Source organism: Simochromis diagramma, unplaced genomic scaffold (assembly GCF_900408965.1).
Source record: "Simochromis diagramma unplaced genomic scaffold, fSimDia1.1 OVJJ01000603.1, whole genome shotgun sequence".
In the NCBI taxonomy this organism is placed as follows: Eukaryota; Metazoa; Chordata; class Actinopteri; order Cichliformes; family Cichlidae; genus Simochromis; species Simochromis diagramma.
The window spans coordinates 26,095,378-26,111,782 of NW_024387414.1; the positions used below are offsets into that span (position 1 = coordinate 26,095,378).

The 16,405-nt window shown below is 39.2% G+C and overlaps 2 protein-coding genes across 4 annotated transcripts; one reads left to right on the forward strand and one right to left on the reverse strand.

Annotated features, from left to right (window-relative positions):
* The first annotated feature begins 412 nt into the window (after positions 1 to 412).
* Positions 413 to 11,557, forward strand: LOC120721391 (very long-chain acyl-CoA synthetase-like). Of its 3 annotated transcripts, none has more exons than XM_040011682.1 (11): positions 413 to 484; positions 807 to 978; positions 1,277 to 1,486; positions 5,475 to 5,633; positions 7,417 to 7,541; positions 7,697 to 7,891; positions 8,977 to 9,067; positions 9,143 to 9,341; positions 10,193 to 10,290; positions 10,521 to 10,651; positions 10,742 to 11,557. In XM_040011682.1, the coding sequence occupies exons 2-11, from the start codon at positions 858 to 860 to the stop codon at positions 10,913 to 10,915; spliced, it is 1,503 nt and encodes a 500-aa protein (XP_039867616.1). In that variant the 5' UTR covers positions 413 to 484; positions 807 to 857; the 3' UTR covers positions 10,916 to 11,557. The 3 variants fall into 3 exon arrangements, with proteins under 3 accessions (XP_039867616.1, XP_039867615.1, XP_039867614.1); XM_040011681.1 differs by having other exon boundaries at positions 420 to 484; positions 810 to 978; XM_040011680.1 differs by lacking the exon at positions 413 to 484 and having other exon boundaries at positions 491 to 978.
* On the reverse strand, positions 11,189 to 14,999 carry hdc (histidine decarboxylase). Its single transcript, XM_040011678.1, has 12 exons — positions 14,892 to 14,999; positions 14,610 to 14,782; positions 14,386 to 14,499; positions 14,186 to 14,308; positions 13,953 to 14,090; positions 13,737 to 13,880; positions 13,148 to 13,214; positions 12,874 to 13,036; positions 12,654 to 12,744; positions 12,475 to 12,573; positions 12,274 to 12,375; positions 11,189 to 12,002 (listed from the first exon to the last, which is right to left on the reverse strand). Exons 1-12 carry the CDS (start codon positions 14,917 to 14,919, stop codon positions 11,220 to 11,222), a joined length of 2,025 nt encoding a protein of 674 aa, XP_039867612.1. The 5' UTR covers positions 14,920 to 14,999; the 3' UTR covers positions 11,189 to 11,219.
* Positions 15,000 to 16,405: the final 1,406 nt, after the last annotated feature.

A 16,405-nucleotide genomic window follows, 5' to 3' on the forward strand; every position in this document is an offset into this window, starting at 1 on the left:
AGATGGTTTAATATATAAAAAAAAATAGACCAAGAAAGGAACCTGTTTTCTGCAAACAAAGTTTTTCTATGACATGTGGCAAATATTTCTTTAAAGTGTGAATAGAAAGTGTAAATAAAATAAAAATAAATGTCTACGAGTGTGTGCCGTGTGTAGTGTAGTAACAAAATCCAGTCTTGGTTTGAAGTAACTATGGGTCATATGAGACATAAGCTATCAATACCTCAGAATGGCCCCTGAATGCCCTAATGTGAACTTGTTGTTAGGAGTAACCAGGTGAATAACATTAAAGAAAAAAAAATCAGGCGATATATAGGCCTATGTTTAAAAAATATAATTCCTCGGTTTTTAAATGATTACTACTTCATCAAATTCCCATGACTCCTCCCCAGTAAAGAAAAGAGGAAAGGGGGAGAGAAAGTTAAGGAGGAGTAAACGGAAATGATCCAACAGGTGCTGGAGGTCGATCGTTTGGATCCAGCAGGTCTGACATATTCCTCTTGGTTAAAGAAATGCTTGCATATATTTTGTGCACCGCGTTGGCGGTTTTACCCATACTAATTTACTTTCGGAATCCTTATTTTTTGAAAGATTTAAGATACACATTTATTTCCATTTATGTCGGTATACGCTTGAGCAGAATCAAGAAAAAGTTTTACAGTATTTTAGATCGTTTTCTAGAGAAAGTGGCGGAGCATCCGCATAAGAAGTTCATAGTTTACGAGGAAAGCTCCTACACGTACAGCCAAGCCGACAGAGAAAGCAACAAAGTGGCCAGGGCTCTGTTAACGCATGCCCACCTCAAGCAGGGGGACACGGTAGCCCTCTTCTTGGGCAACGAGCCGTGGTTTGTATGGATGTGGCTCGCACTGTCCAAGCTGGGATGCACAGCTTCCTTTCTCAACGTCAACATGAGATCCAAATCCCTGCTGCACTGTTTCTCCTGCTGTGAAGCCAAAGTCCTGCTCGCTGGCGCTGGTAAGCTGTGTAAATACTGCAGTAAGCTGTTGGCGTTTGTTTTAATGAAATTAACTTTAAACGTGCTGCATATCTTTCGTTTTTAATATCACGTGATCATATTGTCTAATTAATTTAAAAAGTATGTTTGTATCTCTGACTACTTTTTTTTTAATCTGGGAGGTTTGGACTGCACTAAAGTTGCATGGGTATATCTTATTAATTTCACCATCAAATAGACTGTTTATTAAACACACATTTATGTAACCCTGTAATGACTGATCAGCACCTCTTTTCTTTTTACCTCCCTCGCTCTCAGACCTTCAAGGAGCAATAGAGGAGGTGCTGCCCACTTTGAAGCAGCAGGGTATCCTTGTGTTTATCCTCCGTGAGCACTGTCATGTGGACGGCATCGAAAGCCTCTCTGACAAAATTCAGATGGAGTCAGACGAGCCCCTGTCCCCTCAGCTCAGGGCCAGCATTAACATCAAGAGTCCTGCGGTGTACATCTACACATCAGGAACCACAGGTAACCTCGAGGGCTTATCTGACCTCGACTTATATACAACTATCGTGCAGAGGTTGAGTAATTGAAGGAGCAGTGGGGAGAAAAGTGATGACGATTCTAATGACTGACAGGATCCCATGAAAACAGCACAACAGTCATTTAGCTTTTTTCATGAAAATTATTAACCTATCACCATAAAAAGTTACCCCCCTCATTATTTCATAATTTGGTTTGGTCCAGGTGCACGTGCTCCTAACTGACGCAGAGCGCCAGAGCGGGATGTAGGATGGATCCGTTAAGAGGGATGTCTGGGATTTTAAAAAGAAAAGAGAGACAGCTGGAAATTAAACTCAAAGCGACGCTCACATGAAAGAAACTGTCTGACTTTCCTTGTTTTAGTTAGCTTACTTCATTTATAAGAGTAAATAATATGTTTGCGTTATTTTAGCCAACATGTAAGGATACAACCAAACTCCTTGTACATAGGTATACGGTATAGATAAGAAGTGAAATTCGTGTATATCCAAAAAGGTAACATATATTTTATTTGTATCGGGTGTAAGGCAGCGGTCCCCAACCCCCGGGCCTCGGACCGGTACCGGTCCGTGAGTCATTTGGTACCGGCCGCGAGAGTTGAGGCTCAGGTGTGAAATGTATGGTTTTTAGGGTTTTTATCGGTTTTCAGCGTTATTTTGTTATTGGTTTTATCGTTAACTCTGTTTTCCTGGGTCTTTTCACGTGTGTTATGAATAAATCTTCTTTTTTTAGGTACCGGTACTAGTTTTATTTTTGTATTTATCCGCGACAACTTAAAGGCCGGTCCGTGAAAATATTGTCGGGCTAATATTGAAATTTTTAAGGAGTGGGTAGATAAAACATTCATTAGGACAAATCAAAAAGTCATGTTCATATGTGGGGATTTTAACATAGATCTACTAAATCCAAACAAGCAGAGAGCGACAGAGGAATTTATCAATACAATGTATAGCTTGGGACTTTTTCCAGTGATCACTAAGCCCAGCAGGATTACAGCACAGTCGGCAACCCTAATAGACAATATATTTACTAATGAAATAGAAAATAGAACCATAAGTGGTCTCCTAATTAATGACATCAGTGATCATCTACCTGTTTTTATAGTGTATAACAGCAATTACAGGAAGGTTAAACAGCAAAACACAATAAAATACAAACGAGTGAGACAGAAGAGTCAATAAACGCATTCAAAAGTGATTTACTCAAGCAAGAATGGGAGATGCTGTATAAGGAAAAAAATATTGATAAAGCTTATGAGATTTTTTTAGGAAAATTTAAACTGTTATATAATAGTCATTGCCCAGTAAAGAAATATAGTAAAAAACAAAAATATGCAGAGTGCCCATGGATTACAAAAGGATTGCAAAATGCATGTAAGAAGAAAAATACCTTATACAGAGAATTTATAATGAACAGAAGTACAGAAGCTGAAAATAAATACAAGAAATATAAAAATAAATTAACGAGTATTTTAAGGTCATGTAAAAAGGAATACTATGAAAAATTACTGATTATGAATAAAAATAATATTAAAGGGATCTGGAAAACATTAAATACCATCATCAAAAAGGGCTCGGGGCAGGCAGACTATCCTTCGTATTTCGCAAATAATGATAGAAATATTACTAATATGAGAGATGTGGTAAATGAGTTCAATAAATTCTTTGTAAGTGTTGGGCCAGACTTGGCTGAAACAATTCCTGATATAACAGATTCTGTAGAGAAAGAAACTAGACTCATTGACCGCAATCCTCATTCAATGTTCTTAACGGTGGTGGAAGAAATGGAAATCATTGATATTGTTGGGAAATCACAAACAAAAAACTCTACAGACTCTGACGACCTTGATATGGAAATCGTTAAGAGAGTGATAGAGGGCATTTCCAAACCCTTAACACACATTTGCAATTTGTCCTTACAAACTGGTACATTCCCAAAACAAATGAAAACAGCTAAAGTAACACCACTGTTTAAAAATGGTGACAGACACCAATTCACAAATTATAGGCCTGTCTCTCTACTTTCTCAATTTTCAAAAATACTGGAAAAAGTCTTTAGTAATAGACTTGACAAATTTATAGATAAACACAAAATAATAATGGATAGTCAGTATGGTTTCAGATCAAATAGATCAACATCATTGGCATTAATGGAACTGATCGAAAATATCACCAACAATATAGATAAAAGACAATGTATAGTTAGTGTATTCATTGACCTAAAAAAAGCTTTTGACACAATTAATCATGACATATTACTTGATAAACTGGAGTACTACGGCATTAGAGGAGTGGTGTTAGAATGGGTAAAGAGTTATTTGAGAGACAGGCAGCAATTTGTGAAAATTGGGGAATATCAATCAGAGTGTATGGACATTGTTTGTGGAGTTCCGCAGGGGTCAGTATTGGGACCAAAGCTGTTTATCCTCTATATCAATGATATATGCAGAACATCAGATATACTACAGTTTATTCTATTTGCAGATGATACAAATATTTTTTGTGCTGGAGAGAACTTACAGCAGCTTTTGGAAATTGTCACACAAGAAATGATTAAACTGAAAACATGGTTTGATAGAAATAAGTTATCATTAAATTTGGAAAAAACTACATTTATGTTATTCGGAAATTGTAAAAAAGATGCAGGAGCAAAATTATTAGTAAACAATGTTGAAATAGAGCAAGTTTCGGATACAAAATTTCTGGGTGTGATAATAGATAACAAAATCTGCTGGAAACCTCACATAAAGCATATACAAGCCAAACTGTCAAGAAGCATCTCCGTACTGAGTAAAGTTAAATATTTTTTGCCTTCCAAATCACTCCGGGTACTTTATTGTTCACTTATATTGCCATATTTGGAATACTGTGTGGAAATTTGGGGAAACACATATAAAACTGCACTTCAACCAATATGTAAAATTCAAAAAAAAGCAATCAGGATGATTAATAAAGCAGGATTTAGAGACCATACTAACATCATGTTTTTGAAATTAAAAATACTGAAGTTTATGGATCTTATAAAATATAAAACTGCAAAAATTATGTACAAGGCCAGATACAATATGTTACCAGGAAATATACAGAGGATGTTCTATGACAGAGAAGGAGACTATGAATTGAGGGGGAAATTGAATCTAAGGATTCTTAAAGCACGGTCAAAGGTTAAAACCTTTTGTGTCACTATTTATGGGGTAAAACTGTGGAATAGTTTTACTATAGATCTACAGCAATGCTCAGGAATTAGTAAGTTCATGAAAATACTTCGAAAACTGATTTTGGAAGAATATGATACCGATAAAGATGATCACCCATTGTATGTATAAAAATATCAAATTATATCCAAATTATATCAATCACGGTAGCCAAGTTTATATAGGTTCTCCTCGTGTATCGTGTGGAGTATGTGATGATGGGAATTAGGTGAATTATGTGGGATCAATAAGATGTTGAGCAGGGGTAGGAATTAATAAGTATGTTCATACTTCTTCCTACTCCTTTTCAGACCAAACATTGTTACATTATGTCAGACGATTTTGTTTTATTTCATTATATATTTTTTGTTTATCTGAACACATACGTGTGTGTGTGTATATCTACATATATATTCGTATCTGTAAATGAAAATATATGTAGTGTGTATATATTGTTTTTTGTTTTATATGTCTGAAACAAATAAAGATACAATACAATACAATACAATAAACCGGTCCGTACGTGGCGCAAAAAAGGTTGGGGACCGCTGGTGTAAGGTACCAGTTAGTGTAAAAAAACAAAAACCCAAACTAAATAAAAATAAATTAATGAAATAATCCTATAATGAAAAATATTAAAAATAAAAAATCTATTTATCTAAGCAGAATATTGACCCATGTCTGCACAGTGTTATATTTTAGGAGTTTTCACAGTTCACAGTATTAAATTGGTGGGACACCTGAGAATGAGGACTAACTGTGCTACATCTGTTTTTACAGGGCTTCCAAAAGCAGCTGTGCTTAAACACGAGAGGGTTTGGAGGGGAAGTTTTCTCCTGACTTTTGTTGGTGTGCGCTCAGATGATGTCATCTACATAAATCTCCCTCTGTATCACAGTGCTGCTTTTCTTATGGGACTTTGTGGAACTATAGAAAAAGGTAATACATGAAACATTACCTAAAAATAAAACCACAAATCAAGATTTCCACTGAATTTATTGCAGGTTAAACCAACATAGGCTACAGGGAGTGCAGAATTATTAGGCAAATGAGTATTTTGTCCACATCATCCTCTTCATGCATGTTGTCTTACTCCAAGCTGTATAGGCTCGAAAGCCTACTACCAATTAAGCATATTAGGTGATGTGCATCTCTGTAATGAGAAGGGGTGTGGTCTAATGACATCAACACCCTATATCAGGTGTGCATAATTATTAGGCAACGTCCTTTCCTTTGGCAAAATGGGTCAAAAGAAGGACTTGACAGGCTCAGAAAAGTCAAAAATAGTGAGATATCTTGCAGAGGGATGCAGCAGTCTCAAAATTGCAAAGCTTCTGAAGCGTGATCATTGAACAATCAAGCGTTTCATTCAAAATAGTTGCGACCCTGCAAGAAGCGTGTGGAAAAACCAAGGTGCAAAATAACTGCCCATGAACTGAGAAAAGTCAAGCGTGAAGCTGCCAAGATGCCACTTGCCACCAGTTTGGCCATATTTCAGAGCTGCAACATCACTGGAGTGGCCAAAAGCACAAGGTGTGCAATACTCAGAGACATGGCCAAGGTAAGAAAGGCTGAAAGACGACCACCACTGAACAAGACACACAAGCTGAAACGTCAAGACTGGGCCAAGAAATATCTCAAGACTGGTTTTTCTAAGGTTTTATGGACTGATGAAATGAGAGTGAGTCTTGATGGGCCAGATGGATGGGCCCGTGGCTGGATTGGTAAAGGGCAGAGAGCTCCAGTCCGACTCAGACGCCAGCAAGGTGGAGGTGGAGTACTGGTTTGGGCTGGTATCATCAAAGATGAGCTTGTGGGGCCTTTTCGGGTTGAGGATGGAGTCAAGCTCAACTCCCAGTCCTACTGCCAGTTTCTGGAAGACACCTTCTTCAAGCAGTGGTACAGGAAGAAGTCTGCATCCTTCAAGAAAAACATGATTTTCATGCAGGACAATGCTCCATCACACGCGTCCAAGTACTCCACAGCGTGGCTGGCAAGAAAGGGTATAAAAGAAGAAAAACTAATGACATGGCCACCTTGTTCACCTGATCTGAACCCCATTGAGAACCTGTGGTCCATCATCAAATGTGAGATTTACAAGGAGGGAAAACAGTACACCTCTCTGAACAGTGTCTGGGAGGCTGTGGTTGCTGCTGCACGCAGTGTTGATGGTGAACAGATCAAAACACTGACAGAATCCATGGATGGCAGGCTTTTGAGTGTCCTTGCAAAGAAAGGTGGCTATATTGGTCGCTGATTTGTTTTTGTTTTGTTTTTGAATGTCAGAAATGTATATTTGTGAATGTGGAGATGTTATATTGGTTTCACTGGTAAAAATAAATAATTGAAATGGGTATATATTTGTTTTTTGTTAAGTTGCCTAATAATTATGCACAGTAATAGTCACCTGCACACACAGATATCCCCCTAAAATAGCTAAAACTAAAAACAAACTAAAAACTACTTCCAAAAACATTCAGCTTTGATATTAATGAGTTTTTTGGGTTCATTGAGAACATGGTTGTTGTTCAATAATAAAATTATTCCTCAAAAATACAACTTGCCTAATAATTCTGCACTCCCTGTATACGTGACCTCAAACTACACCCGCTTCCATTGTTTTTTACTTTGAAGTCCTAAAGTTCACCTTGCAGAGTTTACAACACTGAACTCTTAGCATGAAGCGGCATATTTGCTGAACTCTGTATCTTTCCATTTTTAGGCACCACTGTTGTTTTGAGAAGCAAGTTCTCTGCCTCCAACTTTTGGAATGACTGTAGAAAGTACAATGTGACTGTCATCCAGTACATAGGCGAGGTCATGCGCTACCTCTGCAACACACCGAAGGTAAACACAAGTTTAAGGTCATAGTGATGACAATATTGGGATATGCATTAGAAGCTCAAACTGTTTTAATGATTTCTACCAACCTGCTTCAGTCAGGAGCATTGTTTCTTATGGTCATTGTTTATGTTCTCACCTCTCCTTTGGCCTTCTTTTAGAGAGACAATGACAAGGATCATAAGGTCCGACTGGCCGTAGGGAACGGAATAAGGGAAGACACCTGGGTTGAGTTCCTGGAGCGATTTGGGAACATTTGTATCCGTGAATGCTACGGCGCAACTGAAGGGAATGTTGGCTTTTTCAACTATGGTGGGAAAGTTGGAGCTGTTGGCAGAGACCATTTTCTCTACAAAGTAAGATGTAGTAATAATAATAATAATAATACATTATATTTATAGGCAGCTTTAAGACCCTCAAGGTCACAAAAAAGTAGCAACAATACAACAAATATTGCATAATAAACTTTTAAACATAAGGTAAATGAGGGGAAAAAAGCAAGCATGAAAGTATGAAAAGTAAGCAAGGTAAAAATAGACCGAGACGGAATCAAGGGTATGCAATTCTGAATAGATGGGTTTTGGGACGTGATTTCTAATTAATGAGAGAGTTTGTAGTCCAGAGATCTGGTGGAAGTGCATTCCAAAGTCTCGGGGCAGAATAACTAAAGACTCTGAGTCCCATGGTAGTCAGGCGAGCAGGTGGAAGAGACCGAAGGGAAGCTGAAGAAGAGCGGAGTGTACGAGGGGATGAGTATGTATGGAAAGATCGGATAAATATGGAGGCGCAAGGTTGTGAAGATGGGTAGATACAGCCATGTGAAAAAGAAAAGCACACCCTCTTTCAATTCTAAAGTTACATAATTATAAAACTATAACATTAGTCCACCTTTCTTTATAATGTCACTTCAAGTTGCTTCAGTTGTCAGACAGATGGTCTCACATTTGACTCTAGAATACTTTGGTATACGGAGGAGTTCATGGTCAACTTAATGACTGCAAGATAATCAGGTCCTTTGGCTGCAAAACTAGTCCAGACCATCTCCTCTTCACCATCCTGCTTCACAGTTTTTATGCTGTGCTTGCTTTTCACAAAATATGCCACTGTGTACAGTCCATTTTCCCAAAAGTCTTGTGGTTTGTTCAGATGAATTTTGCGAACCTAAGCCATGCTTAGAAGAACCATGGCTTAAGTCATAGCTTTTTTAGAGAAACGTTTTGTCACTCAAGTAACTTCAGTCTCAGCTGAATGCAACAACCTTATAAAGAGTACGTTTGCATAATGGCTGAAACTAGTGCCACTGGTGGACAATTGGCTGTGAGTCTCTGTGAGGCCAGTGAGCCTTTTTTCAGAGGTTAACTGGACCTCTGTATATGGAGATGTGGCATGATTTATATGACTAACTGCTTATTCTCTTCAATGTATCTGTAAACTGTTTCAGATGGCATGCAAATATGCCCTCATAAGGTTTGACACAGAAAAAGAGGAGCCAGTCAGAGACTCCAGAGGATTTTGTGTTGAAGTCCCAAGAGGTGAGCCTGTCTCTTAAGGTGCCGTCTTGACTTTTAAGCTGCTATTTAAACGTATACTGTTACTTTTACTCGCAGGAGAAACTGGTCTGCTTGTGGCAAAGATTGGAAAAAGAACACCCTTCAGTGGCTATGCCAAGGACAAGCAGCAGACAGACAAGAAGAAGCTAAGAGATGTGTTCGAGAAGGGCGACATGTACTTTAACAGTGGCGACCTTCTAAAGATTGACGACGAGGGATTCATCTTCTTTCAAGACCGCATTGGAGACACTTTCAGGTCTGTGAAACATAATAAATGAATTTGACAATCTGGGTGAAAGGTCAGGACAAGGAGTACCAGAGAGTGTTTTTTGTCTTAAAAGCACAACTTAGTGTGACCCCCAAAAAGTTGATTCTGTTAATCTGGACGTAGCGTTTTCAGTGGGAGAAACGTTATGTCACTCATCCAAGTGACTGCACTCAAACCAGCGTTCCTCCCCGTCCAGGATGTGTACATCGTCATCATTGAAAGAGTGTCCACTGCCCTGTAAATGTATAAATCCTGGCAATCCTCCTGGCACTTTACAGCATACACTATATTACTCTGTTTGTGTTGGGGAACCCAATCCTTGGGGTGGACCAATTTTTGGTGCAGCGTGTTTTGGGGTTTAAAAGCCACAGAGACTCAGTGTTTAGAAAAAATGCGTCTCAACTGATCCAATACTCCTGACACATACGGGATCAATACGGGTTTGCACTTAGGCAGCAGTTGTCCTTCTGTCTGGAACAGCTGGATGAATGTTTAACAGATTGCTTACAATCTGTTAAACATGTTAAACATACAAAGGTTATAGTTGTAAAATAAGGCCAGAAAGTTTACTTCTTCACTTGAAATAGAATTTAAGCTATGGAAAAAACAGTAAAACCCTCAAGTTTAGGATATATCATATATAATTTCAGAATTACGGACACTGTGGTGAGTCTAATCTAATTGCTTTCAGTATTTTATTCTTTATAGTTAAACCTAAACATCTTTGATGAACTATTATCTCAGTGTTTTAGGGAAGTTTGTTACTTTTGTGTGTCCCTGCTGAAAAAAGATACACTGCAGCTGAGTACTGTAAATACTCTGTATTATATCTGTTACAGGTGGAAAGGAGAAAATGTGGCAACCGCAGAGGTGGCTGACCACCTGCTCGCAGTTGACTTTGTTGAAGAGGCTAATGTCTATGGTGTGAAGGTGCCAGGTAATAATGACACTAAAAGCAAGATTATTGTGATGTATGTCTCATAAATATTACAAACATCTTTTTTCCAGAATTCTAAGAAAAAAAATCAGAATTCAGAAGTTTTTTCTTGGAATTCTGAGATTAATCGCATATTTCTGACATACTGAGGAAAAACTCTGAATGTTTGGATTAATGTCAGGATTCTGAGGGTATTTTTTCTTCTTTTTACTTTGACCTTCACTGAATAGGACATGAGGGAAGAATTGGAATGGCAGCACTGAAACTGAAAGAAAATATGGACTTTGATGGCAAAGCTTTATATCAGCATGTCAAAAACTACTTGCCCAGCTACGCAAGACCACGCTTCGTTCGCATACAGGTAAATAAAGTTCAAAGAATTAATCACATTAAGATATATCTGCATATATCTTAGCAATAATCCCGTAACCATTTCATTTTTCTCTGGCAGGATGCATTGGTAGTGACGAGCACCTTTAAGCAGATGAAGGTGAAGCTGGCAGAGGAAGGTTTTAACCCTGCTGTCATCAAGGATCTTCTGTTTTACCTGGAAGACAATAAGGGCTACATACCCATGACTCAGGAGTTATTCAACTGCATTGCAGAAGGAAGACTCAGGCTTTAAACGAGTTCAGCGCTGATATTTTATTGTCAGTCTCAAAAAGATTAGTGTTGATTTATGACAAACAACATTTACATTGTGGATATACAAACATATAATGGCATGCATTTCATTTTTTTATATTTCAACTGTTTAGTCTGAAATACTTTCTTTTTTTAAATGATTTTTATATGAATAAATCCCATATCGCCGACACTGTTATTTGGTGACTGTGTTGGTTGACTGTGTGCTGAAGCAAACTGCTTATCGATCAATAGGTGAATTATTGTGTGGATGTGAGGTACACTTTGTGCTGGTTTTTGGCTCGTCAAAGGAGTTTAGGAGCAGTGGAAGTTTCCAGTGGTGTAGGAGGGGGGGCTGTGTTTGTTACAGCAGAGGAAGACATACAGTTCACTCTTCTGCAGGTGGAGGGTAAGTGGTTTTGAGCTGCTGGAGAAACCTTCAGAGGGCAGCAGAGCTGGTGCCGACCACACTGCACCCACTGGTTACAGAAGCTGGGAACGCTGTAGAACTTTGTCAGCTTTTTCAGGACCTGTTTTCCCAGATCATTTGAAGGCATCTCCTCAATATTTATTGTCGCACCAGATCCTGTTGTTGAAGGCACAGGAAGGCCACCAGCAGCATCTTCGACTATAGGCCTCGTTTCAAAATCATAGCCACACAAGGACCTGATATAAGTGTAAGGCAGGGGCTCGCTGCTGCAGCTAAGAGATCGCATTGGTCTTCTAGACCGATTCCAAGCTTTGTCAATCCACAACTCCACTTGAGCTTTTTCCAGCCTGGCAACAGCATCCTCTTTCTCATCAGACCCGGTGTCTAAGACCGGGTCTTGGTATTCTTCATCACCTATTACATCATCTTCCCCTGATTGTGACTGGTCTGCATAATTCAAAGCCTGTGTCTCAGCCAGGAGAGTGGAAGCTGTTTTACAGATAATGCCCCAGTCCCTGAGGATGTCATCGGCAGTAGTGTACTGTGAGGTCACCGTAAACCGGATGATGCGTTTGGTATAAATATCCGCAGGAATGAGGTACATGGTGCCTGACCGGGTCAGTCTCCTCAGCAGCTCCTGGGTCAAAGCGTTCCCTCCCAACAAAAAGAAGATACAATAAAATGTTCGTAAGTCTTTGTGTAAAGCCACAAAACCCTTACTAACACATCTGTGTTTACCCTTTTCCTACTATTTTTGCCATTTCACCTGGGAACTAGCTGACCACATTCAGGTATATAACAAACCACCATTGAACAAGGCGTAATAGGGACTTCTTAGCACATGTCAGTAATGATTTTCTGGTGAAAACTATAAGGTCAACATATTTATAGTTTACTGCACAATTCAGGTACAAGGACAAGTTGCATACTTTCAGGCAGAAGACCACCAGGCCGAGGTGCCTCTTAGCAGGAACCTCAAAATCTGTGTTGCTCCTAATATGAGACTCCAAGAGTTTTGCCATCTCAATCCCCTAAAAAACCCCAAAGCAAACAAACAAAACTTCACATTAAATACACTTTCTATAATGGAAGTCTAATATTGATATCTATTTTAGAAGAATGCCACTTACATGTCTGATATGAGCCTGGAGGTTTTTCAATCCAAAGGAGCGCAGAACAAACCAGAGCTTCAGAGCACGGAAGCGTCGACTGAGAGGTATTTGCCAGTGCTGAACCAAAGAAAAAAAGTGTAACTGCTTCAGATGAGACTGTAACATTTTGAACTGGTGAATAAGTGATGATGACGAACCATAAAGTCGGTGGCTGCCAGTGAGTTTTCATGTCTGAGGTAAACAGGATCAACACTGAAGGTCTGCTGGAGCTTGTATTTATCCTTTACCCTGAGATCAACAGTTAATTAAATCACCAGCTTAAAAGCATTCTTCTGTTTAAATTTGCACTTTGTCAGATGTAATTTTGCAGATATTATAGCGACAGAGTTGAGGTATGGCTTAAATGTCTCTACTCACCAGAATGCTGTGCAGTCAAAATGGACCATCATCCACTTAGAAGGGTTGAAAACAAAAGAGTGCGCAAATTCAATGCCCTTCATTGACCAGCGGAGCTCCGGACAAAAGTAGGCAGAGCCAGCATACGCGGCATCAACATGGAGCCAGAGTCCCTCTTCCTCACCTGCAAAAAGATTTCAATTTCAATTTCACTTCTAACTTCATCTTATGTATGCAAAGAAAAAAAAAAGTCTGACTCTGCAGTATGATTTGGAAGTAAAATTAAAAGACACACAGACTGGTCCCAGTTCCGATAGCTTATCGAAGGCACACGCTCCAGTAGTTCCCAGAGTTGAACACAGCTGAAAATGACAGAATGGGTCAGATGAGATCCAACATGCAACACGGGTTTGTTGTGTACTTTTGAAGCTAAAAATCACAGTTTCCTCATGATATGAGATGATATACAAGTGTCCCGATTAATGATGTACAACGTTTTGCTACTTATTTTCATATTTTTTTCCAAGTTTAAAAAGAAATTATTCGGACAATTTTTCAGTTTTAAAAGAAATGAAGCTGAACTTCAACTTCCAGACATTTGATTTTCTTTAAATGCACCATCAAAAAAATAGATTGTAAAACAGTTTCTGCATGCATCTGTGTTTGCCATGCAGCAGAAAAATCAAACAAAGGCACTGATTGGCTGATGCTACAGTCTGCCGATTCTGATTTTTATATACTGCAGCGTTAGTATATGCTTTTAAAAATGTGATGGGTATTGTGGCACATGTTAGGTATTCGGTGTAAGCTACTAGATTCAAAACAATATGGGGATTCTTAAATTCTCTGCAGAAATGTCCCATTGAGGTTTCAAACACACATACCAGGAAGGGGACAAGTCCTCTTGCCCTGTCTTCTTGTATGGCTTGTTTCAAAGTGTCTCCTCTCAGAGACAACTCGTCATCGGTCGGCAGAAACCTGATCTTCACCAGTGAGATCAGTCCTGCCTTTTCAACTGATGAATGAGCCTATAAAAGCAACATCTGATCAGTTTTACGGTTCAGTTTATCAGGCTGATAGGAAGCTCCTGTGCAGCTTACCTGATCTGAAGCGTAGGCCACTAGTCTTGAGTTTATGACTGAGTCGTCCACGTCCTGGTCAAGCTCGGCCCGCAGCTGCAGGATTTTGTCTTTCCTGGCTGCCAGCAGAGCAACCAGTGTGCTCTCACTGACTGTACTCTGACGAGAGAGCCAAGTAGGTCAGAAACACAATGAGGCCCCGAAAGACTGTAAACTTCGTGGCTCTAGAGCAAACAGATTAGGATGTTGCACACCTGCAGGATGCCTCCACCTCTGCTGTCAGGATGGTAGTGAAGAAAGAAAGTGGGGAGCTCTAGTGCTTTACACAGCCAGTCCATCACATTCATTTCCAGCTCTGTGCATGCTGGGCTTGAGGCCTGAAAAAACAAGCAAATAAGACATCACTGAAGCAGATGGTAGCATGTGATTGATTGTCTTTTTGGTCATTGCGTACCCAAGTGAACCCAACACAGTTGATTGCATCTGCCAGCATATCCCCGAGCATAGAGGGCCATGAAGTCAGACTGGGATAGTAGGCGTGCATGTGAGGGCTCTGCCAGTGAACCACCTGGGCAGAGAGATAGGAAAACACTCGCTTGCCATAAATGTATTTCATGATCATTTCAGTGAACTGAACAAGCAAGGTGAATTCAAATTGGGTTTTGCTGTGACGCTTACCCCTGGCATGATGACCTTCTCAATGTCATTGAAGATATTCTCCCAGTCCTCCGGCTCCGTAGGTGCAGCCTCAGGAAGAAGCTGCCTCATGTAGCCAGGTTTCACATCAGGAATGACCCTCCTCTCCCTGATGGAGCCCAGGTACTTTGTGATGTAGTCCACCATCTCCTTACCTGATCAATAAGAGATCACTGCAAGTTATTCATATTCATTTTCTTTATTATGTGCTTGTTGGCATTTGAAGTTAAATATCAACATCATCCAAAATGAGTCCATGATTACCTCTGCGATTGTATTCCTCAGCTTGCATTTTCGGAGATGAAACCTCTTCGAGTTACTTTGTCGTGTGTAACAGGTGACTGCAGTGAGGCTTTGTGTATTTGGGAGCAGAGATTACACCACTATATAGATCCTGTTGTGAAGAACACGCCCCAAATTGGTGACGCATTTGAACCACAAGGCAAATGTCTTTCATGTATTTTTTCCATCACTGGCTTCACATTTGCACTAAATATTTACTTTCCTCTTGCAGCCGGGGATTTAATTTTTTTTCATATCCACGTGAAATGATACAGGATTAGAACAATATAATAAATAGTGTAATAGGTTATATAAAAGTTATGAAGAATTCTTTTTCACCATTACACCTGAATCCCTCTGTAATGCAGAAAAATAATTTATGTGTCAAATCAGATTATACAGAGACCCTTATATTTTCAAACTGGTGCTCAGGCCCCCTCACAAGGTTTCTGCTTTTTTTTTTGTGCGTGTGTGTGTGTAAATTATATATTTGGTGACATCTCTCTGACCCTTAATCTTTAGGGAAACACAATTCGATACAATTAACCTTCAGTCTCATTTCCTCCCCTCTTCTCACTCCAACAGGTTATGAATGATGATGGATCATGATGAGCGATATTTTCAATGTATGATGACTCTTCACAAAGTAATAGGTAAAAAAACAAAAAAAACAAACAATAAATGTAAACACAGTAAAAGGTACTGGGATGATGAGGGAAAACCATTTATGTCATTAGCTTATTGCAGCCTTTTAAACCCTGACAAAAGCCTGAGCAGCACCTGGACTGTTCGCACACTGCACTGTTTACTATGCATTGTGCTCAGCATGTGATAGATCTCATGTGGTGCTCTGGGGAAACCAGTCGCTGGATGACAATCGAGCCACAATTCAAACCTACAAAGCACGCATTATTGGTAAGTCACCGAGAGAGAGCAAGCACACTGAAATTAATAACATGTTTATCTAAGACATATGTAAACATATGTAAACATATCTAATCAATCAATGAATTCATGAATCAAAAATGAATAACTGGCAAGCAACAACGGAAGATTTATTTTTTTACTCTTTCATTTATTTTAATTCATTTGTAGTTATTTTTTGTAACACACTGTGCACACTTGTACTTGATTAAACTTTACCATTAACCATTTACTGCTCTCTAATAATAGTATAATTCTTTCACTTAAAATGTCATTAGTTTTGTCACATAAGATGAAAAGAACCACACAAAGTTAAAGAAATCCGTAAATGCACTTGCATGAGTGTTTATTCTATCATTTCCTTCATTAAAGCTGCGAACAAGCAACTTCGCATGGAAGCTTCTAATCAAATGTGCCTGGTTTGAGAGCAAGAAAAGGCTTCATCACTGAACTTCTCCACATTCCCAGCGTGGTTCCAGAGATACACACAGGCTGTTCTTTGCTGCAGGTACTGTGACACACTTTTAGTGGCAAAGGTGAGGTGGATCTTCCTAATTCTTACATACAACTGT

Excerpts from the sequence above, each read along its gene's own strand:
- LOC120721391 (XM_040011680.1), top strand. The coding sequence starts at position 513 with ATGCTTGCATATATTTTGTGCACCGCGTTGGCGGTTTTACCCATACTA. Across the intron at positions 5,634-7,416 it reads TTGTGGAACTATAGAAAAAG|GCACCACTGTTGTTTTGAGA; the intron begins GTAATACATGAA and ends TTCCATTTTTAG. Across the intron at positions 9,342-10,192 it reads CGCATTGGAGACACTTTCAG|GTGGAAAGGAGAAAATGTGG; the intron begins GTCTGTGAAACA and ends TATCTGTTACAG.
- hdc (XM_040011678.1), bottom strand. The coding sequence starts at position 14,919 with ATGCAAGCTGAGGAATACAATCGCAGAG. Across the intron at positions 14,500-14,609 it reads AGAAGGTCATCATGCCAGGG|GTGGTTCACTGGCAGAGCCC; the intron begins GTAAGCGTCACA and ends CTCTCTGCCCAG. Across the intron at positions 12,376-12,474 it reads TCCAGGCTCATATCAGACAT|GGGATTGAGATGGCAAAACT; the intron begins GTAAGTGGCATT and ends GGGGTTTTTTAG.